We start from the raw sequence: 23,739 nt of genomic DNA, 5'->3' as shown, positions 1-23,739 counted from the left end.
TTGATAATCTCTTGAAAAATGGTGTCTAGGCTCTTTTTTTTTTAATCACAACTTTCAGCACAGCCAATAATTTAAAAAAAATATCTCTCTTGGATCTATTTTCCAGGTCAGTTGTTTTTCTAAGATATTTTACATTGTATTCTATTTTTTCATTCTTTTGGTTTTGTTTTTATTTTTTCTTGGTGTCTCATAGAGTCATTAGCTTCCTCTTGCTCAATTCTAATTTTTAAGGAATTATTTTCTTAATTGAGGTTTTATACCTCCTTTTCCATTTGACCAGTTATATTTTTTAAGGAGTTCTTTTCTTCAGTGAATTTTTATGCCTCTTTTTCCATTTGGCCAATTCTGCTTTTTAAGGAGTTCATCTCTTCATTGAGATTTTGTACTTCCTTTTCCATTTGGCCAATTCTGCTTTTCAAGGCATTCTTCTCCTCATTGAATTTTTTTTTTAACCTCTTTTACCATTTGGCCTAGCTTTTTTTTTAAGCTGTTATTTTCTTCAGTATTTTTTTGTGCCTTCTTTACCATGCTGTTCACTATTTTTTCATGGTTTTCTTGCATTGCCTTCTCTTCCCAGTTTTTATTCTACTTTTGTTACTTGAGACTTTGGATATAGGAGCTTTGACTTGATTATATTCTTCTGAGTATGTGTTTTGATCTTCTTTGTCACCATAGTAACTTTCTGTGGTCAGAACTTTTTTCTGTTGTTTGCCCATTTTCCTAGTCTATTACTTCGCTTTTAACTCTTTGTTAAAGTAGGGCTCTGCTTCCAGGGTGGAGGGTGCAGTGTCCCAAGTTTCAGGGGTTTTGTGCAGCTGTTTTCAGAGATACTTCTAGAGATCTGTAAGTTTTCAGTTCTTTCAAGGTGGTATGATCTAACGAGAGGCATGTTTACTGCTCTCCTGAACTGTGCTTTGGTCTGTGAGGGGCCACAAGCACTTTCTTCTGCCCTGGAACTGTGATGAGGGTTGCTGCTTCACTGTGGCGGCAAGGTCTGGTGAGCTGGTGCTCCTCCTTGCCCTGAAACTGCCACTCAAGACTGCAACCCTGATCTGATTATGGGCAAAGCAGTAAAGTCCTGCTCCCAGTACCTGCAAAGAGACACGTGATCTCCTTCAGACCAGTTGTGTGACTCCCTTACCATCTGTGGACTGAGAGCTCTGGAAACAGTCCCTGCAGCTGCTGATTCAGTCATTCCCAAGACCTACTCCTAGTTTGCTGGGGCTGGTCTGTGATGGAGCAGCCTGCACTTGACCGTGCTTCATTTTCACCCCATTGTGACTCACCTTTTCTGCCAAACTTCCAAGTTGTCTTGGGTTGGAAGATTGTCTTTTGTTGGATTCTGCTGCTCCAGAATTTGTCTTAGGGCATTATTTAAAGGTCTTCAGAGAAGTTTGGGGGAGAGCCAGGGGAGTCCCTTGCCTTCTCTCTGCTATCTTGTGGAATTATTTTATAAATCTCTTAAATGACTGGCTTGATAGAAGACCCCTAGATTCTTATACCTGCTTCTTAATTTAATCTATTGCAGTATGTTGTTTTGGTTGAAGTTTGTTAAGAAAATCTGGCCTCAGCACAGATATATAATTGGAAAAAAAGAGTATTTTAATAACCAAATACTGTAAACCTCTCCAAAATGTAATTTTTGCATGAAAAATAAAGTAATTTTAGTTGTTTCCATGGTCTGAGACACTCACAATGCAAAAGAAGGTTAAAAAAAGTAAACATCCCTCATCCCCAGGAACTGACACTGTGGACCCTGAGCTTGCCCAGCACCCTTCTTCCACCTCCCAGACTACTGGTAATGAGGCCTCACTAGCAGAACCAAGGACTTACAGCAAACATAGGCTTACATCAAAATCTAGCCCTTCATCCCATACTTCCTACATCTTTCCAGTAGAGATCCTGGCTCTAGGCTAGGGGATTTTGCTTGGGCTTTGACAGTTGGTTTGGTCACAGCCCTGTAAGAGCAAAGGGGGAGGGGAGCTCTGAACTGCTGGTGCTAGGGAAAGCAGGCTCTGAGCCTCTAGTGCAAGGTCAGAGAGCTAAGGAACAGAGAGAGTGGGACAGGTCTCCATGACAGGACACCCTTTATATGGGGAGCCATGTAGCACTTCACCAAGCCTAAGGGAAAAAGCACAATATCCATCTGGGGCCATTTCTGACCACCCAAAAATCTGTTAGAGCAGAGACCTAAGCTGGTGAATTGTGAATTGTCTGCTATACGAAGAGCCTGAGACTTTTTAAGATCTACCCCCTAATGAAACTACAGTCAGGGGGAGGAAGTCAGAAAGTGAGTAATAAGGAAAATTGGAAAGAGGGAGTGGGGTTTAGACTGGAAGTACCAAAGATTTCTGGAAGAAGAGATCTCAAAGACTTTGAAATGAAGAGATAAATGAACAGGAAAACCAGTAACAGGTTTGGCCTCCACATCTAGTACACTAAACAGGCATATATGCATAAATACTGCAAAATGAAGGTTGACACAGAGGATTTTGTGGAATTTGAGGACAACATGGAACCACAACACACTATTCCTGAGTGGATTAAAAGAGAGATGAGAATTATGAGTGCAGAATTTATGGCCTGCACAGCAGAAAAAATGGGCAGAATAGAAAAAGTTGAATCTGCAATGGCAATTGCCAATGAAACAAAAGAGAAAGCAATAAATTGGGAATGTGAATATGCAGAAATGTAGGACAACTTAGAAGAAGAGAAGCGAAAAACAAAACATTAAAAGAAAGTATACTCTAATTATGCTCAAAACATTCAAAATATGCAGACCTCAAAGACAGAATGCATAGGGACAACCCTAGGGATCCTAGGTCTCCCAGAAGAACACAACAATACAAAAAACTCTTAAGATCATGATGAAAGAAATAATAGAAGAGAAGTTCTCAGAACTTCTGAACGTAGAAAATGAAATTTCAGTTGAGAAATTCACAGATTGCCTGCAGGAAAAAATCCCAAGGCTGCAAACTCCAAGACAAATGGTGCTTAAATTCAGCAATTCAATTCAGAAATAATATAATAAGTTCCACAAGGCATCTGGAGAAAGACCTTCAAATACAAAGGAAAGGATGTTTGAATAATGCAAGACTAGAAGGAGGCAGAGGGAATAGAACAATGTGTTCTGAAGAGCATTGAAGCTCAGGATACAGCCCAAGGTGACCTATTCTGAAGATGTGAGTAGGACAACAGATGGCTGGTAAGTAATAAAAAGGAGTTTGAAACATTTTTAGAAAGAAAATCAGAAGAGTTTGAAAAAATCTACTTCTCCTGGGAGGAGGAGGTAGAAACCTGGGGGTACTTGGTACCTGGAGGCATGAGAGAGCATGGATATGGAGAAGAGATTTCCAGGTGAATGTAGGAAAAAAAGAAATTCGACAAGACAGTGTATAGATCCGTGGCACAGAGGAGAAGAGAGAGTCCCTACCTTTGGGCAATGTCATCTTTGACATATGGCAATCATTAGCATGTTCTGAGAGTGAGGCACAATAGAAAAGGGAATCCATAGGGTAAACAAGCTCTACAAGGCAGTGGTAGAAAGCACCTAGAGGGCAGAGCGTAGAATGGACACCTTGGAAGCTTTGGTGGCATAAAACCTGCAGAGAAAAGAGAGACCAGATTATTAGAGGGGTCATGAATCAGAGATTGTAGATCTAGAATAAACTGAAAGAGAAGATGGATAAAGAAGAGAGTGAGAGAAATCTTTTTTTTTTTTGGAAAAAGGTACATATAAATTAAGTGAAAAAACTAATAAGACTAGCTGAAAAGGGAGGAGAAGGAGGGGGAATTTATGTGACTGAGAAGAAGAAAAGAGAGGGAAGAAATATGTAACTGGATAGGGGCAAGAGAGGAATAAATAAACAAAACATTAAAGGCAAAGGGGTAACAAACAAGAAGAGAAAATCAGAGGGGAAAGGAGTCAGTGGGAACAGGACTATGTTTAAAAATGATTAAATTTATTGAAGGAAGATAATACTGTGTTTACAGCAGAAGAGGGGAAAAAATCAAAACTTAAAACACCAATTTTAAAAACTGAGAAAATAAATGTAAACTTAACTTACATAACTTTAAATGTAAATAGATTAAGCAACCCAATAAAATGAAAAAGGATAACAGATTGAATAAGAAAGCAAAATACTCCTTCATGGAGGTGAGGTGTCTGCAAGTGTTACTTACTGCACATACTTTTATAATTTTTCCTTGCAGTTTACAGTGGGTCTTTCAATGTAAAAAGGTCACTGTGAATGGGAACAGGACTAGGAATATCAGAGCTATAGCCAATATGATGACATTTTCTCCATAGGCACAGATCCTCATCATCAATCAGAATGTTCTGTACTGCCACTCGTTTAGTTTTCCTTGGCCTACCCACCATGACCTCCCTCTCCCTGAGACCTGTATGGGAGGGTGAGGGGAAATAAAAATTTTTCCTTCATGGGACATCTCTAAGGGATCATCTCCCTTATTCTATGAGAGCTGGATAAACACAATTTTTTTTAATCTCCCTTTTATTGCCATTTAAGAAAGATCTTCCCAACAATGCCACCCCATGGTCTTACAAGCCCTCCTGGGGAAGAGTTGTACAGTGATCTTTGGTTACTTGCAGTAATGTGGAGTGGTTAGTCAGTTCTAGAGTATAGTAAGCATGGGGTTACAGTGGTTCCACTTTTTGTCATTGTACATACCCACTCTTCTTCCACTAGGATTCTGGGAGTTTCTTCACTTCATTGCAGACATAGAATTGAGAGCAGTAGGATGAAGTTGCAGAGACAAACTTCCTAACATCCCAAAGTGCAATGTTGTAGAAGTGATTCTTTTTCTTGCATAGGTTGAACTAAATAGTCGCTGTAAATAGTTGGTCTTTCAATTCTGAAATTCTGTGATTCTCTGCCTCTTAAGTCCCATGGTTTTTATACCATATGACCTTTCATTGTGGGACAACTAGGTGGTGCAGTGGATAGAGTATTGGGCCTGGAGTCAGAAAGACCTTAGTTCAACTCTGACCTCTTAGACACTTTACTTGTGTGACTCCGGGCAAGTCACTTAACCCTGTTTGCCTCAGTTTTCTCATCTCTAAAACGAGCTAGAGAAGGAAATGGCAAACCACTCCAGTATCTTCGCCAAGAAAACTCCAAATGGGCTCATGAATAGTCAAACATGATTGAAATAAATGAACAGCAATAAAACCTTTCTTGTCTTATTTAATCCGTTGTCCAGACTAGCTTCTCTTATCAGACAATAACTGACATTTTATCAGGAACTTGGATAAAAGTATAGTTGGGGTGCTAGTGGAATTTGAGATGACATAAATCTGGAAAAGATGTTAGATAATAGACTGGATCTCAATCAAGAACCAAAAAAAAAATCTCATTAGGCTACAGCAGTGGGCTGCACATAATAGAAATAAGTCCAAGGTCCTATGTTTTGCTTTAAAAATTTAACTGCTTGAGTACAGGGCTGGGGAGACATGCTTTGAAAATGGACTCTATGGAAAAACACTTGAAGTTTTAGTAAAGTGTAAGCTAAACATGATTAAATAGTGAATGTCAGTTGAAAAAAGCCCTCAGCTTTTTCAGCTGTTTTGGAGGGGGTTAGGCAGGGCAATTGGGGTTAAGTGACTTGCCCAAGGTCACACAGCTAGTAAGTGTGTCAAGTGTCTGAGGCTGGATTTGAATTCAGGTCCTCCTGACTCCAGGGCTGGTGCTCTACTCACTGCACCACCTAACTGTTTTAAGAGAGAAATGTTACCCATATGAGAAAAATGATAGCAGCCCTATTGTCCTTTGCCCTGATCAAACCACATTTTGAGCATTTTCTTCAGTTACAGACTCTTGCTTTTTAGAAAAAACTTTTTATTTCTTTAATGTGTGCACTTTTATTTGAACTGGTCTTGTCAGTGTACAGGTAAAACTCCTCCCCTCCCCCAAGTACTGGCACCACTGTCAAAACTCACAGGGAGATTGTAAAGTCTTCATTCACATCTATATTGGGGGCAGAGAGGGAATTTAGGGGGCCATTTGTTATGGTTGACAATTAAAAAAAACAGGTATTAAGGCAGAAGATACAAAAAGTTTTTTTTAAAGGATTATATAATTTACATGTAAAGCAATACTAGTACCTTCATTCCTCCCCCGATCTGGATTTTTGTTATGTAGTTCCTTTACTCTAGGAGAAGACAGCTGTCACAGAGGCTTGTAACTCTATAACACCACGTTATACAGTATTTGGAATGACTATTAAAAAAAACAAAGAACAAATGTACAATCAGAGTCCTGAAGATGCACTGTAGAACTTTGGGGATATTTGCCTCCAACATACTTAAACTGCTTATCACTTTCACCCTTCCAGTTTTTAAATCCTGAGTCAAGTGCCAAAAGCCCCTCCAAAATGCCCCTAACCCCCTCCAAAAAACAAATAAAGCCATGCCAATCTCATCCCTTTTTTTGGGCAATTATCATGTCACACTCTTTGACAAAACAAAACAAAAAACCAATTAAAAAAAACACAAACAGTCCATTTAGAAGCATTTGTGGTAGACAATGGAGGGCCCAGATTCATCATACTCCCACTTGCTGATCCACATCTGCTGGAAGGTGGAAAGAGACACCACGATGGAGCCTCTCATCCACACAGGGTATTTATACTCAGGTGGAGCAATGATCTTGATTTTCATTGTTCTATGAGCTTGGGCTGTAGTCTCCTTCTGCATCCTGTCGGCAATGCCTGGGTACATGGTGGTACCACCAGACAATACGGAATTGGCATACATATCCTTACAGGTATCAACATCACACTTCATGATTGAGTTGAAAGTAGTTTCATGAATTCCACAGGATTCCATACGTAAGAAAGATGGTTAGAAGAGAGCTTCTGGGCATCAGAACCTCTTGTTGCCAGTGGTGATAACCTGACCATTGGGGAGCTCATAGCTCTTTTCCAGAGAGGAGCTAGACACAGCAGTGGCCATCTCCTGTGCAAAGTCTAGGGCAACATAACACAGCTTCTCTTTGATGTCACACATGATTTCCCTCTCAGCTGTGGTAGTGAAACTGTACACTCTCTTGGTCAGGATCTTCATGAAGTAGTCTGTCAGATCATGGCCAGGCAGATTCAGATGGAGGATGGCATGGGGAAGGGCATAACCTTCATAGATGGGCACAGTGTGAGACACACCATCACCAGAGTCCACCACAGTACCAATGATACAAGGGACATACAGGGACAGCACAGCCTGGTTGGCAACATACGTGGCTGGGGTGTTGAAGGTCTCAAACATAATTTGAGTCATTTTTTCTCTGTTGGCTTTGGGGCTCAGGTGGGCTTCTGTGAGTAGCACGGAGTGCTCTTCAGGGGCCATACAGAACTCATTGTAGAAAGTATGATGCCAGATCTTCTCCATGTCATCCCACTTGGTGACAATACTCTCTCTCTCTCTGTCTCTCTCTGTCTCTGTCCCCTGCCTCTAAAGTTTGTTATACTTTTGACCACTGCCTCCCTTAATCCACTCTCCTTTTCATTTCCTCCCACCCCCCAATATAACTTTTTCCACTCACATTTCCCTGGTAGGTTAGATTTGTATAGCCAACTGAATTTTATATATATTCTTCCCTCTTTGAACCACTTCAGAACTTCAGATTAGGGTGAGGTTTAAGTATTGCCCATCCCTAACCCCCCTTTTCCCCTCTAGTATAAAAGCTTTTTTTTGCATGCGTCCTTTACGTAAGATAAATTTCCCCATTTTTCCTCTCCCTTCCCCCTTCTCCCAGTGCATCCCTTTTTCTCACCTCTTCACTTTTTTGAAATCATACCATTATGATTGACTCTGTTGGTAAGCAAAATGGGCTCCTTAGCACTTAGTTCAACAAGTGCCCTTGAAGAGTTTGGCTTTTGTTTGCTTTGAGTAATTCACTGTATTTCATTGAGTCTTACTAAGTGCTAAGCCCCAGGCCCAAACCCCTTTTAGGTGAAAACCTTAGTGGGTGTGGATTGGCAACTAAGGTAGGGCCCAAGGTGGGGCTAACTCTAGGGAGGGTCTAGTTTACATGTCTGGGAGAGCAGAGGCTCTTAGACCACGTAGGTTTAAGTCGCCTCTAGGTCACGTGGGTGAGTCGCATGTGTGACTTACCCCTGATGCTGAAAAAGATATACAACCAGGGGTTGGCCTCCTCTTCCTTGGAGCTCTGTCCCGCAGCAGTAGTGTTGAGTGATTCTGGGCCAGCCCTTGTTACGAGCTCCCAGGCTGAACCTAGATGTTGGTAACTATGAATTGTATTGGGTCTGTCTGTTGATGTTTGTAATTTGTTTGTATTTTGTTCTGATGTTCGGGTCGCTGGCTTTTTCCCCTGAATTAAGTGAATGATATTTGTATGCTGAATGAAAGTAAGCTTGTCAACCCCTTCACCTTGCTTTCCTTAGTTAAGCAGATCAACAGAACCTGTGCTGTTGGCAGCTTTCTGGGTGCTGGCTGTGGGTGGATCCTACACCCCCGCAGAAGCTGCTAGCCGGATTGTTGAAACATTGACTCACATCCATATCATCTGTTTATGTAGACTCCTAACTGCCCTAATGATGATAAATTTCCTAAAAGTTACATGTATCAGATTCCCATATAGGAACGTAAACAATTTAACCTTATTAAATCTCTTATGATATTTCTTTCATTTTTACCTTTTTTATGCTTCTCTTTAGCTTTCTGTTTGAATGTCAAATATTTTATTCAGCTCTGTTCTTTCATTGGGAGTATTTGAAGGTCCTCTATTTCATTAAGGTCCTCCATTTCTTTTTCCCCTGAAGAGTTATACTCAGTTTTACCACATAGATTATTCTTGGTTGTAATACTAGCTCCTTTGTCTTTGTTCCTTTAGTGTGGTAGCTGCTAAAACTTGTGTGAGCTTGACTATGGTTATTTATTTTAATGGTTTGTTTTTGGCCATTTTTAGTATTTTCTCTTTGATCTGAAAGTTCTGGAATTTGGCTCTAGTATTCCTGAGAATTTTTATTTGGGGATTGCTTTCAGAAGGCAATCAAGGGTTTCTTTGAATTTCTATTTTGCCCTCTGGTTCTAAGATATCAGGACAATTTTCCTTTCTAATTTCTTGAAATATGAGTCTAGGCTCCTATACCCCTCCCCCTGCTATTTTTTTTTTTGATCATGGCTTTTAGATGGTTCAATAGTTCTTCATTTATATCTCCTTGATCTATTTTCCAGATTAGTTGTTTTCCTGATAAAATGTTTCACATTTTCTCCTATTTTAATTCTTTTAGTTTGTTTTTTTTTCTAGATGCCTTATGGAGTCATTAGCATCGACTTGCCAAATTCTAATTTTTATAGAATTATTTTCTTCAGTGAGGTTTTGTAACTCTCTTTCCATTTTGTCTATTCTGTTTTATAGGTTTTTATTTTCTCTAGCATTTTTTGTGCTTCTTATGCAAAGCTGTTAATTTTCTTTTTATAATTTTCTTATATTGCTCTCAGGGGTGGATGGTGTATTCAGAGAGGACTTGCACCTCTGGTTTGAGGGTTTTCTGAGGCCTTTTCAGGGATGCTCATCCACCTTTGGTGTCCACCTGTTATTCAACTCTCACCTGTGGCTCCAAGAAGCTGTAGCATGTGCAGCGGCCACACCGCTATAAAACCATCTCAGCAGATGGGCTAAACCAGGTTGAGGTAACCAGTGGGCCTCAAACTTGTTGATGAATTAGAGGGATGTCTACCACAAGCATGTGAAGACTTCCCCCAGTGGAATGGGTGGATGAGCACAATATGTTCCAATGGCTGAAGCAGGTACTGTGGAATGCTTAGAGCTTGGTCAGACATTGAAGGCACCAAGGTCATCCACTGCATCCTGCATCTGCCATTCATTTTGACTTTTTTTTTCTTGTCACAGGACTTTGATGACTCAGGAAGAGAGTGTGAGGCAGATGATGTTGTGAAACTCTGTCTCACTTATGTCCAGTTCACTCAAGAGTCAGAACATTATCTCATCATGTCATTGGTCCTTTTTGAAAACGAAGGATGAACAACAACGATGTTTCTCTTTTTCTTTTCCCAATCTTTCCTCTATCACTCATATTTGATTTTTCAAATCTTTTCTTGCACTTTCTTTACCTCTTCTAGGAATTCTTTTTTGGGGTTTGTGTCCAGTTTTCATTTTTCTTTGATGTTTTGCTTGTTATTACATTGTTTTCTTCTAAGTTTATGTTTTGATATTCCCTGACACCATAGTAGCTTTTTATGGTCAGGTTCTTTTGTTGTTTGCTCATTTTTCCAACCCATTTCTTGATGATGAACTTTATGTTAAAGTTATGATTTTCTTATCTAAAGGGTGGGGGGTGGTTCACTGTTCAAAGGTTCAGGTTCTTTTGTTAAGGTTCTGTTTTCAAAGCTAGTTTTGGGGGTCTGCAAGTTTTCAGTGCTTCCAAGTATGATATGATCCAGGGAGATGTGTGGTCTCTTCTCCCCTGGTCTGTGTTCTCTTTCTTATCCAAGAGGGGCCTCTGCTCCTTTATAACCACAAGCCTTCGCAATCCTCTCCACTCTGGTCCTGCCACCAGCGTTCCCTGGTCCTGTTAGACTGGAAGTGCTTTTCCCTTCCTTGGAACTGCTGCCCAGAACTGGGTATGACCAGTGGAGTTGACAGACAGTGCCTAGTCCTGTGCCAAGTACTAGCATATGGGTAAACTGTATTCTCTTTCTGACCAGTTGAACAATCCCCTTACTATCTCTGAACTGAGAGCTCCCAAATTAGCTGCTGCTGCTGCTGCTGCAGCTGCAGTCACCCCTAAGACCTACAGTTGGTGTTGCTGCTGTGTGCATTCCTGCTAGCTCCTACTACAGTGTCACAGACCCTCTTTCAACCTCTTAAGTTGTCTTCTGCTTAAAAAAAACCTTAACTTGGCTTTTTGTTGACTGTGCTGTTCCAGAATTCAATTTAAATCATTATTTTAAAGTCATTTGGAAAGGAATGTTTGGAGAGCTGGGCTATAGTGCTTCCATCTTGGCTCTACCCAACATTCAACCTTTAATAGCTTCAAACTGCAGCAAGAGTTAAAATATCCTGTACTTTATCCTAGCAGGAATTGGAAGTCCCTGGGGCTTGTGAGTAGGGTAGTGACACAATGAGAATGAGCTTAAGGAAAACTAGTTGTGGTGCAGTATCTTCCTGAACAGAGGGAAAGGAGGCACATTTCAAGTAGAAAATCCAGAAGTGTTTATCGGTGAGTACGATACATGCATACATGGGCCGGAGTCCAGTTCAGAAGTTTTTTTCTGGAAATTTTTGTCAAATAGTGAATCTTTCCCCCAATAACTGGAATCTCTGGGTTTACCAAATGCTATTCTCCTGTGTATGTTTTCTTCTGTTATATACCTAATCTGTTCAACCTATCAACCTCTCTTTTTAAATCAGAACTAAATAATTTTAATGATTAATGCTTTGTAGTACAGTTGAAATCTGATACTTATAGACTCCTCACTTTTAAAAACTGAGATTCTTAGGATTTTTGACTTTTTATTCATCTCATGAATTTTGGTATATTTTTGGTATCATTTTGATATTATTTTTTTCTGTCTATAAAAACTGTTCTTTTGGTAGTTTGGTGTGGCACTGATTCAGTAAATTAATTTAGGCAATATCACCATTTTTATCATACTGGATCAACCCACCTATGAACAAATGGCATTTCTTGAAGTATTTAAGTGTATCTTTATGTCTTCAAAGAATGTTTTATAATTCAACTCATATAGTTTCTGGGTAAAATTTGAAAGTACATTCTTAGGTGTTTTATAACTTTTAAAATTATTTTAGATAAAATTTCTTTTTCTAGCTCTTCCTCCTGGCTTTCTTGGTTATATGTTTTTGTGGTATAGTTGTTCAGCTGTATCTGATTCTTTGGACCATATGGACCATAGCATAGCAGGCACTTCTGTCTTTCACTATCTCTTGAAGTCTGTCTAACTTCGTGTTTGTTGTTTCTATGATATTACTATCTGTCTCATCCTTTGCTATCCCCTTTTCCTTTTGCCTTCAATCTTTCCCAACATCAGGGTCTTTTCCAGTGAATCTCATCTTCTCATTGTGTAGCCAAAGTATTGTAAGCCTTAGCTTCAGTATTTGGCTTTACAGTGAATAGCCTGAATTTATTTCTTTGAATATTGACTGATTTGACCTCCTCGAATGGGGATACCTCATGTGGATTTATTTTATGTACTTCAACCTTGTTGTATTTAGTATTTCATTTAATTTTTAGTTGACTCTGTAGGATTCCCTAAGTCCATAATCTGATCTAGAAAATTAAAAATAAATTGATTTCTCTTTGTATGTGCTTATTCCCTCAGTTTCTCCTCCTCCTCCTCTGTCATCATCATCATCAACTTCTTCTTCATCTTCTTATTTTTGTTCTCTTCCTCTTTCCTCTCCTCCTCCTCCTCCTCTTCTTCCTCTCTTCCTTCTCTTCTTTCTCCTCCTATTTTTCCTTCTCCTTTTCCTCCTCCTCTCTCCCTCTTTCTTCTTTTCTTTCTCCCCATCCCACTGCTTTTCTTTCCCTCTTCCGTGTTAGACATATAATAGAAATCCTTGCTTGACTTCTGATCATATTGTAAAGACTTCTAACTTTCCTCCATTACATATAGTGTTTGTTCTTGAATTTAGGTAAATATTGTATCAAGGAAAAGTCTATTTATTCCTATAATTTGTGGCATTTTTAGCAGAAAAGAATGTTGGATTTTGCCAAAAGTCTTTTTAGCATCTATTAATATAATTATCCATTTATAATTTACATTGTTAATGTGGTTTTAGATTTTATATTTATACTTTTTATTTATATTTATAGTTATTTATATTTATAGTTTTCATTGTGTTGAATCAATTTTGCATTCCTGGTATAAACCCAGTCTCATCATAGTATATGATCTTGCTCATGTTTTGTTGTAGTCTACTTCCTAATTATTTAATTTTTTGCATTAATATTCACTGGGGGTAATTGTATATAGTTTTCTTTCTCTCCTTTATCTCTCCTTGTTTTAAGTATAAAGACTGCATATATGACATAGAAAAAGATTAGAAGGGTGCTTTATTTTCTTGTTACTGCAAATAGCTGTTCACGTAGTATTAGAATCTTTGAATGTTTGATAGAATTCACTTGTGAAGCTTTCTGGTTCTTAAGTTTTTTTATTTGGGCATTTATTTATGACATCTAATTTCTTTTTCTGATATTGGGTTAAATAGTCTATCTCTTCTTTTGTTAATTTGAATATTTTATGTTTCTAAGCATTTATTTACTTTAAGTCATCAGGTTTTTTTTAGCATACGTTTGGGCAAAATAGTTTCTAATAATTTTATTTCCACTGTAGTTGTTTTAAGTTTTCCTTTTTACATGAATAAATATTAAACCATAACAAGGTTTTCCTTTCTTTTTAAATTAATTGGGTTGAATAACTATTTATCTATTTTGTTAGTTTAAGAAAATTTCCTTTTGATATATTGCTGTAATTGCCTTGCTAGTATTTTGTTCAAAATTTTTGCATCAATATTCATTAGGGAAATTGGTCTATAATTTTCTTTCTGTGTTTTAGCTCTTCCTGGTTTTGGTATCAGCGTCATATTTGTGTCATAAAAGGAATTTGGTAGGACTCTTTCAACATTTTTCCAAATAGTTTATATAGTATTAGAATTAATTGGTCTTTAAATGCTTGGTAGAATTAACTTAGGAGCTCATCTGGCCCTGGATATTTTTTCTTAAGGAGTTCATTAATGGCTAGTTCAATTTCTTTTTCTAAGATGAGATTATTTAGGCATTTTATTTCCTTAGCTGTTAATCTGGGTAATTTATATTTTTGTAAACATTCATAGATTTTACTCAGATTGTCAGATTTATTGGCATATAATTAGGCAAAATATTTCCTAATTATTGTTTAATTTCTTCTTCACTGGTGGTGATTTCACCTGTTTCATTTTTGATACTGGATATTTGGTTTTCTTCTTTTTTTTTCGGAGGGGGGAAGGCAAGGCAATTTGGGTTAAGTAACTTGCCCAAGGTCACACAACTAGTAAATGTGTCAAGTATCTGAGGCTGGGTTTGAACTCAGGTCCTCCTGATTCCAGGGCCGGTGCTCTACTCACTGCACTACCTAGCTGCCCTTCTTTTTTTTTTAAAACCAAGTTAAACAATGACTTATCTATTTTATTGCTTTTTTTCCTCACAAAACCAGCTTCTAGTTTTATTCATTAGCTTAATAGTTTTGTTACTTTTTAATTTTATTAACCTCACCTTTGATTTTCAGGATTTCCAATTTGATGCTCAATTGGAGATTTTTTTATTTGTCCTAGTTTTTGTAGATGCATGCTCAATTCATTGATATTCTCTTTCTCTATTTTGTTGATATAAGAATTTAGAGAAAAAAATTTCCTATAAGTAATGCTTTGCCTGTGTCCCATAAATTTTGGGATATGTTGTCATGTTGTTCTTTGACCTACTCATTCTTTAGAACTAGATTTTTTAGTTTCCTGTTAATTTATAATCTATCTTTGTTGAATGTAATTTTCATTGCATTATGATCTGAAAAGGCTAAATTTAATATTTCTGTCTTCCTACATTTGATGTTGACATTTTTGTGCCCTAATACATGGTCAGTTTTTGTGTAGCTGCCATGTGCTGCTGAGAAAAAGGTATATTCTTTTCTGTTCCCCATTCACTTTTCTCCAAAGGTCTGTCATATCTACCTTTTCTAATATATTCACCTCCTTAGTTTCTTTTTTGTTTCTTTTTTGTTTGGATTTATCAGGTTATGACAGGGGACAGTAGAGGTCCTCCACTAATATAGTTTTGTTCTCTATTTCTTTCTGTAACTCTCTTAACTTCTCCTTTAAGAATCTGGATGCACCACTTAGTGCATATATATTTAGTACTGATATTATTTCATTGTCAACAGTACCTTTTGGCAAGATGCATTTTCCTTCCTTTTCTCGTTTAGTTAGATTTTTTTTTGCTTTTGCTTTGTTTGAGATCAGGATTGCTACCCCTGCTTTTTTTTTTCTTCAACTAAAAGCTTCAACTGACTCTCCTCCAGACCTTTACCTTTATTCCATGTGTGTTTCTCTGCTTAAAGTATGTTTCTTCTATACAGCATATTATAGGATTTTGTTTTTTGATCCACTCTGCTATCCACTTCTGTTTTATGGGAGAGTTCATCCTATTCCATTCACAGTTATGATTGCTACCTGTTTATTTCACCTCCATCCTATTTTTCCTCCTGCTTGTCCTCTCTCTCCTTCTCTTCTCACCAGTGCTTTGCTTCTGTTTCCTGACCCACCTGATATGCCCTTCCTTCTGTCAGTCCCCATGCCCCTTTACTTGATCCCCTCCCCTCCTACTTTCCTGTCAGGCAAGATAGATTTCTATATTCAACTGATTGTGTATATTATTCCCTCTTTGAGCCAATACTAAATTAATTGGGTTGAATAACTATTTGTCTATTTTGTTAGTTTAAAAAAATTTCATTGTGATGTATTGCTGTAATTGCCTTGCTAGTGTTTTGTTCAAAATTTTTGCATCAATATTCATTAGGGAAATTGGTCTATAATTTTCTTTGAGAATAAGAGAATAAGGTCCAAGCAATGCCCACCTCCCACTCTCCCATCTTTCCTTCCACTGTCATAGGTCTTTCATGCCTCTTCATGTGAAATAATTTACTCCATTCTACCTCTCCCTCCTTTCTGCACCTAGCATACACCTCTTTTTCATCCTTTAACTTTTTTATTTGATTTTCTTAAATTTACCTTATACCCATGCCCTCAATCTTTGTCTATTCCTTCTAGCTACACTATTATTAGTACAGTTCTTAAGAATTATAAGTATCATCTTCCCATGTAGGGATAATAAACAGTTTAACTCTATTGAATCCCTTATGTTTTCTTTTTCCTTTTTACATTTTATGCTTCTCTCGAGTCTAGATTTTGGAGATCACATTTTTTTTGTTCAATGCTGATGTTCTTCTGAAAGGTTGAAATCCTTCTATTTCATTGAATGACCATTTTTTTCCCTTGAAATATTATGCTTAGTTTCACTGGGTTGTAGTCTTAAATCCTTTGCCTTCCAGAATATGACTTCTATGACTTCTGATCCTTTAATGTTGCAGTTGCTAACTCCTGTGTAATCGTGATTGTGGCTACCTGATATTTGAATTATTCCTTTCTGGCCACTTTTTCCTTGACCTAATAATTTTGAAATTTGGCTATAGTATTCCTTGGAGTTTTTATTTTGGGATCTCTTTCTTGAGGTGATAGGTGGAATCTTTCAATGCCTATGTTGTCCTCTGGTTCCAGGATATCAAGGCAGTTTTTCTTGATAATTAATTGAAAAATGATGTCCAGGTCCTCCTTTTGATTATGATTTTCAGGTAGTCCAATGATTCTGACACTACCTCTTCTGGATCTGTTTTTCTTAGTTGTTTTTGTAATGAGATATTTTACATATTCTTCTATTTTTCATTCTTTTCATTTTGTTTGATTGATTCTTGATGTCTTATAGAATCATTAGCTTCCATTTGCCTGATTCTAATTTTTAAAGAATTGCTTTCCTCAGTTAGCTTTCCTACCTCCCTTTTCCCTTTGGCCAGTTGTAATTTCTAAGGAGTTGTTTTCTTTAGTGAATTTTTTGCACATCTTTTTCCATTTTTTGTGCTTCCTTTACCAAGCTGTTGATTCTTTTTTCATTTTTCTGTTGCATGACTCTCATTTCTTTCCCCAATTTTTCTTCTAACTCTCTTATTTGATTTTTAAGTTCCTTTTTGAACTCTTCCATGAAGTCTTTTTGGGCTTGAGACCAATTTACATTTTTCCTTGGGACTTTACTCATAGGTGTTTTGACACCGTCTTCTGTGATTGTGTCTTGATCTTCCCTGTCACCATAATAACTTTCTATGGTCAGATTCTTTTTGTTTTTTTGTTCATCTTTTCTAGCCTTTCCCCTTACTTTTAAATTTGCACTCTGCTCCTGATATTTAAGGGGTACTCTCTCAAGCTTCTTGTGCCAGGGGCTATAGGCCCTGGCTATTTGCCTGGTCCTGTGATTGATGTTGCCCTGAGGCCCAAGGTGGAACTTCCTGTCTGGTCCTGTGCTGAGTGGGTGGGGTGGGGGTGGCTACCACTCCAGGAAGGTGTAGTAGGGGTCTGGCAGCTTGCCTGGTGCTGAGCCAGGGTGTCCCATGCTGGTGGCTGCTTGTTCAGCTGGCTTTGCTAGGTTATGTGGGGGATCCACTATTGATGTCTACCTCTTTGCCAAGGGTTACGCTGAAGCACTTGGCAGTTAAGCTATTGGAGGCTGTCTGGTTGCCCCAGGCTATGCTGAAGCATGTAGCAGTTTTTGGAGCTGGCAGTCTTCCCATTCCCCTGCTTATGTGGGGGGTCCTGGTGTTGGGGTTTGTCTGTTCCACCCCACTGGGGCTCCGGATCTCCCTCTGGTTTGCTGAGACAGTGCTTGCTTCTGGATTGCTGGGACACTTCTTGTCCTGGACTGCACTCCCCTTTTACTCAAGTGAGGCAGACCTTTCCTGGCAACCTTCCAAGCTTCTTGGGATAAAAGGTTGTTTCACCCTATCTTTTTGCTTATTCTGCTCTTCTAGGATTCCTTTGGGGGTGCTGTTTTATGATGCTTTGGAGGTGAATTTGGGAGAGCTGTTTCTTTTTTCTTTGTATACGTAAACTAACTTTCCTTTTCCTCATCTTTTTCAGAACATAGAGCAGTAATGGAAACTGCTTTTGTATATGGTACTGCTTATCAGTTTGTATTAACTACAGAAACTGCCCTTTTGGAAGGAATTGGGTATGTATTTGAGGTACCTGTCTAAAATGTTAAATATTCACTTATTTAAAATCAATTATGATAACTGAAAATAAATATTCTAACGGCAACCTTTTGAGATTAATGTATGAAAGGAATTTGAAATCATTTTCTTTTCTAATGACCATTGTGTTGAAATATATAAAGCAGCTAAGCAACATAATGGCTATAACAAATAAAATTTCTCCTATCCCATTGGAGAAAGCATTTTTGGTAAGACACTTTTATGCCTGGATGGTCAAGACAATAATCTTGATCTCTAAATAAATTAAAATCAAAATTTCTTGTTCCATTACTAGATTTATTTTAGAAATTGTCATGAAAGATTTCATTTGCAAATTGATGGAGAAAAAAAATAATATTGGTCAGAAAATATTCTTTAAAATCTTAGTTAAAATTTATTTCCATCTCCGATAAAGAATACTATAACTTAAAAAAAAACATTATGTTACTTTTACTTTTATATAGAAGTTTTTGTGTTTTTAATAAAATCTGTTGTGATCATAGTCAGTGCATGGAAGACATGGAGACATAAAAGTACTTATACCATTGAAATCATGGATCCTACACACACACACACACACACACATATTGAATCTTAAGACAGTAAATATTTTTATCTATCTTTCATTATTAGGGCTGAAAACTCTGATATAATATCTGGAAGGCTTTTCTTCTTTCACTGCAAACTTGTCTTAGACTTGGCTCAGAAGTGCCAAAAGACTGTATTAGAACAGCCATTGACTATATTAAACATTCATCGATTTCTCAAGCTGATGGATGCACCTTTGTTGGTATGAATTCAGAATATTTTTATTTCATGCATGTGAGTCTAACCTAGATGAATTTCTTTTTCAAAGCTATTACTATGCACATTTCTTTCTTTTATAGTAGGATACTAGAGAGAACTTCTTTTAAAAGTGGATTAAAGAATATATTGTTCATACTGCCCTTGAAAGACTCTAGTTATGATAGCCTGGAAGATATTACTGAACTCTGTATATTCTTGAACACACATATAATATATGATTATGTACTGGAGAATGATAAGTAAATACAAAATAATTTCAAGGAGAAAATATTAAAAATTGGCAGGCGGTTGGAAGATGTGTTAATAACAAATGACCCTCAGCCCCCTAGAAGGCCTGAAATGAAACAGAATCCAATCACCAATTAAAAGCATTTATTGTCTGAGAAAAAGACTTGTATGGGAGAGAAGATCCTACAAGGGAGCAGGGAGGGAGAGAGAGTTCTCAGCTGCTCAAAGAGGTGAGATATTATAGTTTCTAGAGGGTTTCATGCAGGAACAGAGATTGAGGGAGAAAACATCTGTAGACACAATAAACCAGGGATCAGGATGTTTAGAAAGTCCTGAGCAAGGTCTTGAGTCTGCAGCTTCTGCTCAAGGTTGCCTTTGTGCTGATGAAGGCTGTTCTGTGGTTTCTGGCAGCTACAGGCATCTCCAAATTTGTCTAGAATTCCCTTGTAAAGGATCACTGGTGTGTCAAGCATCTCTGAGCCTCAGAAATCATAATTGGCTGGTTGTTGTGTAACTCTGTTGTCCCACTCCCTTGTGAAGAAGGGAAGTTCTAACATATAGTATAGCTGTTACAGAGCCCATGTTAACAGTGTCAAGAAAGACCTCATGTAGGAAATAGCACCTGGCTTGGGCTTTAGAAAGGAAGCAAGAGATTCTTAGAAGTAAAGGTAAGGAGAGAATGTATTCTAGATATGTGGACCACCTGTGCAATGGGCCAGAGGCTGGAGATGTGATATCAAGCAGAGTATGCATGACAGAGCTATCCAGTCAGTTTGTTTGGAGCAGAGAGAGCATGAAGAAGGGAGTAATAGAAAATAAGACTGGAAAGGTAAGTGGACATTCTAGGCATTCTAAAAGCAACAGGAAAATTTATGGTAATGAAATGGTCAAATTTGTATTTTTGTGATATCAAATTAGCACCTGTGTGGATAATGGGCTGTAGATAGGAAATAATTTAAACAGAAAAAGCAGTTGCCTGATTCTGGGTCTGTAGAATTCTTGGGACCACACTTGTGCCTTGAGGAGCCTCTTGAAACACCCTAAGTATTGGCTTTCTGCAGAAGTTCCTTTCTGAAGACCTAAAGGACTACTGTTATAGATTAAATTGTGACTGGCCCAAATATTATTATAGGGAGTTAAGAGAGCCTTAGCACTTAGAGCACTGTAGGAGTTTTCAGGGCTAAGCTTTGGTGAAGTAGAGACTGTGAGAGGTCACTCTGAAATAGGCATTAACTATCTGTATTGCAATTTAGACCACAGAGGGTGCTCTTTGAAAGTATGACGTATTGATCCAATGGATTTGGGCCACGCTAGATTCACGAAAGCAAAAGGCTCAGTGATTCCATGTCTACATAGAATTCATTTTCATATAATTAAATTGAGGAGAGGGTATGATGTTAAGCCACCATTCATGCCTGATGAATATTAGTTTAGTTGCTAGAATGTTTTCTGAAGTATTCCCTTAACTGTAATACAAACAGGATGGTGAGGAATCTTGAAACAACATCATAGGAAGAATGCTTCAAGGAATTTTGCATTGTTGCCCAGAAGAAAAGTCTTGCGAGTCTTGATAGATGCCTTTGAACATGTAAAAGATTGTGGGAAAGGAAACAGATTTGTTCTGTATTTGAGTTTGTAGCTGGGACATCTGAGGATGGAGCTAGGACAAAATAAGTTACAGAAAGGCTACTTTTTAAATTAAAAAAAAAAGAACAAAATTCCTAACAATCAAAGCTTTCATATATAAGCACAAAAGGAATGAGCTATTTCATGAGGTAGCAAATTCTCTATCATTGTAAGGGGCTAAATGGACATCTGTTTTGATGGAATCCTTTGAAGAATTTGGATTAAAATGAAGTCTGTTCTAGATACCTTTAACTAGGTACCCCTCTCAGATTTCATATTCTGTGTTTTCAAATCTTGCTAAAGAGCAATGAAAATATGGTGAGTATATGAAGTCTGTTGCATAAATGAGGATTTGTTCTCAGGAAGTAAGAAAATATCAAAAAGGTATGTATAGCTGAAAAGGAGATAGGCTAGTCATATAACAACAGTAAAAGATAGCAAATGGACATCTTGAGAGCTCCACTGGTATACATGAAATAGCAAAAGAACAGGAGGGAGGCCCCCTAGTGTTTTAAATAGATCTTCTTGAGCAGGGGTTCTTAACCTGGTATCTATGAACTTATTTTTTTAATATTTTGATTAATTATATTACAATATAATTTGTTTCCTTTGTAATCATTATATTCTATTTTATGCATTAAAATGTTATTCTGATAAGGAATTGGTCCATAGACTTTATCATATTTGCAGATATTTGTACCATCTCCTTTTTCTATCCCCCACTTCACCTTTGAAATAATAGATCATTCCATGAGATCATACCACATGCAAGACTAGTTTATAAATGAGGTCCTTTTAAAAATTTTTTTATACTTAACATTTTTTTCCAATTACATATACAGATAGTTTTCATTTTGTAAGATTTTGACATCCAAATTTTTCTCCTTCCTACCCTTCTCTCTCCCCTCCCAAAGACATCAAACAATCTGATATGGGTTATATATGTACAATCATGTTAAACATATTTCCACATTAGTCATATTGTGCAAGAAGAATCAGAGCAAAAGGGAAAAACCATGAGAAAGAAAAAAACAAGCAAAAAAAAGTGAAAATAGTATGCTTTTATCTGCATTCAGACTCCATAGTTCTTTCTCTGGATGTGGATCATTATATTGTTGAGAAGAGCTAAGTCCATCATAGTTGATCATTGCACAATGTTGCTGTTACTGTGTACAAGGTTCTGGTTCTGTTCACTTTACTCAACATCAGTTCAAATCCACCTGCTCATCATTTCTTATTGCACAATAGCATTCCATTACATTCATATACCACAACTTGTTCAGCCATTCCCCAATCCTCCCAATTTCCAATTCTTTGCCACCACAAAATAGCTACTATAAATATTTTTGTACATGTGAGTCCTTTTCCCTTTTTTATGATCTGTTTGAGATACAGACCTAGTAGTGGTATTGCTGGATCGAAGGGTATGCTCAATTTGGGTATAGTTCCAAATTATTCTCTAGAATGGATGGATCAGTTTACAACTCCACCAATGATGTATTAGCATTCTAGTTTTCTCACATCTTCTTCTACATGTATCATTTTCCTTGTCTGTCATATTAGTCAATCTGATAGGTATGAGATGGTACCTCAGAGTTGTTTTAGTTTGCATTTATCTAATCAATAGTGATTTAGAGCATTTTTTCATATGGCTATAAGTAACTTTAATTTCTTCATCTAAAAACTGCCTGTTTGTCATATCCTTTGACCATTTATCAATTGGGGATAGCTTGTATTCTTATAAATTAGACTCATTTCTCTATATATTTTAGAAATAAGGGTCAGCTAGGTGGCACAGTGAATAGAGCACCAGCCCTGGAGTCAGGAGGACAAGAGTTCAAATTTAGTCTCAGACACTTCACACTTACCAGCTGTGTGACCTTGGGCAAGTCACTCAACCCCAAATGCCATGCCTTCCCCTTTCCAAAAAAAAAAAAAGAGGCCTTTATCAGAAATACTGTCTATATAAAAATTGTTTCCTAGCTTTATGCTTTCTTTCTAATCTTGGTTGCATTGGTTCTGTTTGTGCAAAAACCTTTAAATTTAAGGTATGTATTTATATACATTATATATACATTTTATATACATTGTATATAATTTGTGTGTGTGTATATATATATATATATATACACACACATTTGTATACTTACATTTAATATATATACAAACTTTTTAACAAAAAGTTAGACTGTTTGAAGTCAGTTGACAGAATAATTGTGTGAAAAAGGGTCAGTTTTCAGGTGTTTCAATGTTTTTTTCCACAAATATCTGTCTATCTGATTGTAAAATGCCTAGTGATATTTGGGGTAGTTTTTTTTATCCAATAAACCATTCATTCTACTATCACTTTAAACAATAGCAAAAATAAAGAGCAAATGTTTCTCTGAAAGTGACTGAGGGCACCCTGGACACTTGGAGACATTTACATATTCCTTTAGAGTCTTCACATGCTGAATCCATTTTCTTTCAAATCCTATAATGAAAAAAATTCACACACAGAATATACTGTGTGTATTAGTGAGACTAATTTCTCCTAGATTCCCTTGGCTATGGAGTCACTTTAGTGTATCACAGTGAATTTGTGATACAGAAAACTATGGCAGTTATACACAGCTCAGTTTCTCACAGGGACTAAAGAGGATCTGGTCCAAGACATACCTTCTTAAATTCAGGCAGGGTTATACTTTTAGACAGGCTACTTCAATATGCTTGGCCATCAGCTGCATTTTAGGAAAACCCTAGAACTGGTTCTAGTGAGGTGGACACAAGACAGAAGAATAGTTTTGTTAGCCTTTGACCTTTCCCTGTCTTGCCCTTTCATTCCTTCTGACCACTCCCTAACTGGTAGAGCGAGTGGGCTGGGTACAAGGGAGGAAGTCAAAGATTTTCTCTAATGCTCCATAATCTGATGCCTGCAAAAGGCTCTTTGACCTGTTACAGTTACATTGTTTTTGAAAAAAAATGGTTCTTTGTTGATAAGGCCAAAAGCCTGATTTTTTCATCCTAGGATTTTTCTCCCATGGCAGCCATCATTGAATGACACACTTCTAGTGTTTCAGTAGAGGTAGCTAGGTGATGTGGTCTTCCTGAATTCAAATCTGGCCTCAGACACTCATTACCTGTGTGACCCTGGGCAAGTCACTTAACCCTGTTTGCCTCAGTTCCTTTTCTGTAAAATGAGCTGGAGAAGGAAATGGCAAACCACTCCAGTATCCAAGAGGACCCCAGAT

General features: G+C 37.5%; 1 protein-coding gene across 2 annotated transcripts in view; it reads left to right on the top strand.

Moving 5' to 3' along the window:
• The window catches only part of TXNDC16 (thioredoxin domain containing 16), a 139,498-nt gene that overhangs the window by 37,248 nt on the left and 78,511 nt on the right, over positions 1–23,739 (top strand). For both annotated transcript variants that reach the window (XM_036751968.1, XM_036751967.1), the window contains exons 7-8: positions 17,736–17,826; positions 18,482–18,638. In XM_036751968.1, coding sequence (XP_036607863.1) covers positions 17,736–17,826; positions 18,482–18,638 — 248 coding nt within the window. The remainder of the gene's footprint in view (positions 1–17,735; positions 17,827–18,481; positions 18,639–23,739) is intronic.

Source organism: Trichosurus vulpecula, chromosome 3, assembly GCF_011100635.1.
Source record: "Trichosurus vulpecula isolate mTriVul1 chromosome 3, mTriVul1.pri, whole genome shotgun sequence".
NCBI lineage: Eukaryota > Metazoa > Chordata > Mammalia > Diprotodontia > Phalangeridae > Trichosurus > Trichosurus vulpecula.
The sequence above is the reverse complement of the archived record's forward strand: the minus strand, read 5'-3'. Positions and strand labels throughout refer to the sequence as shown.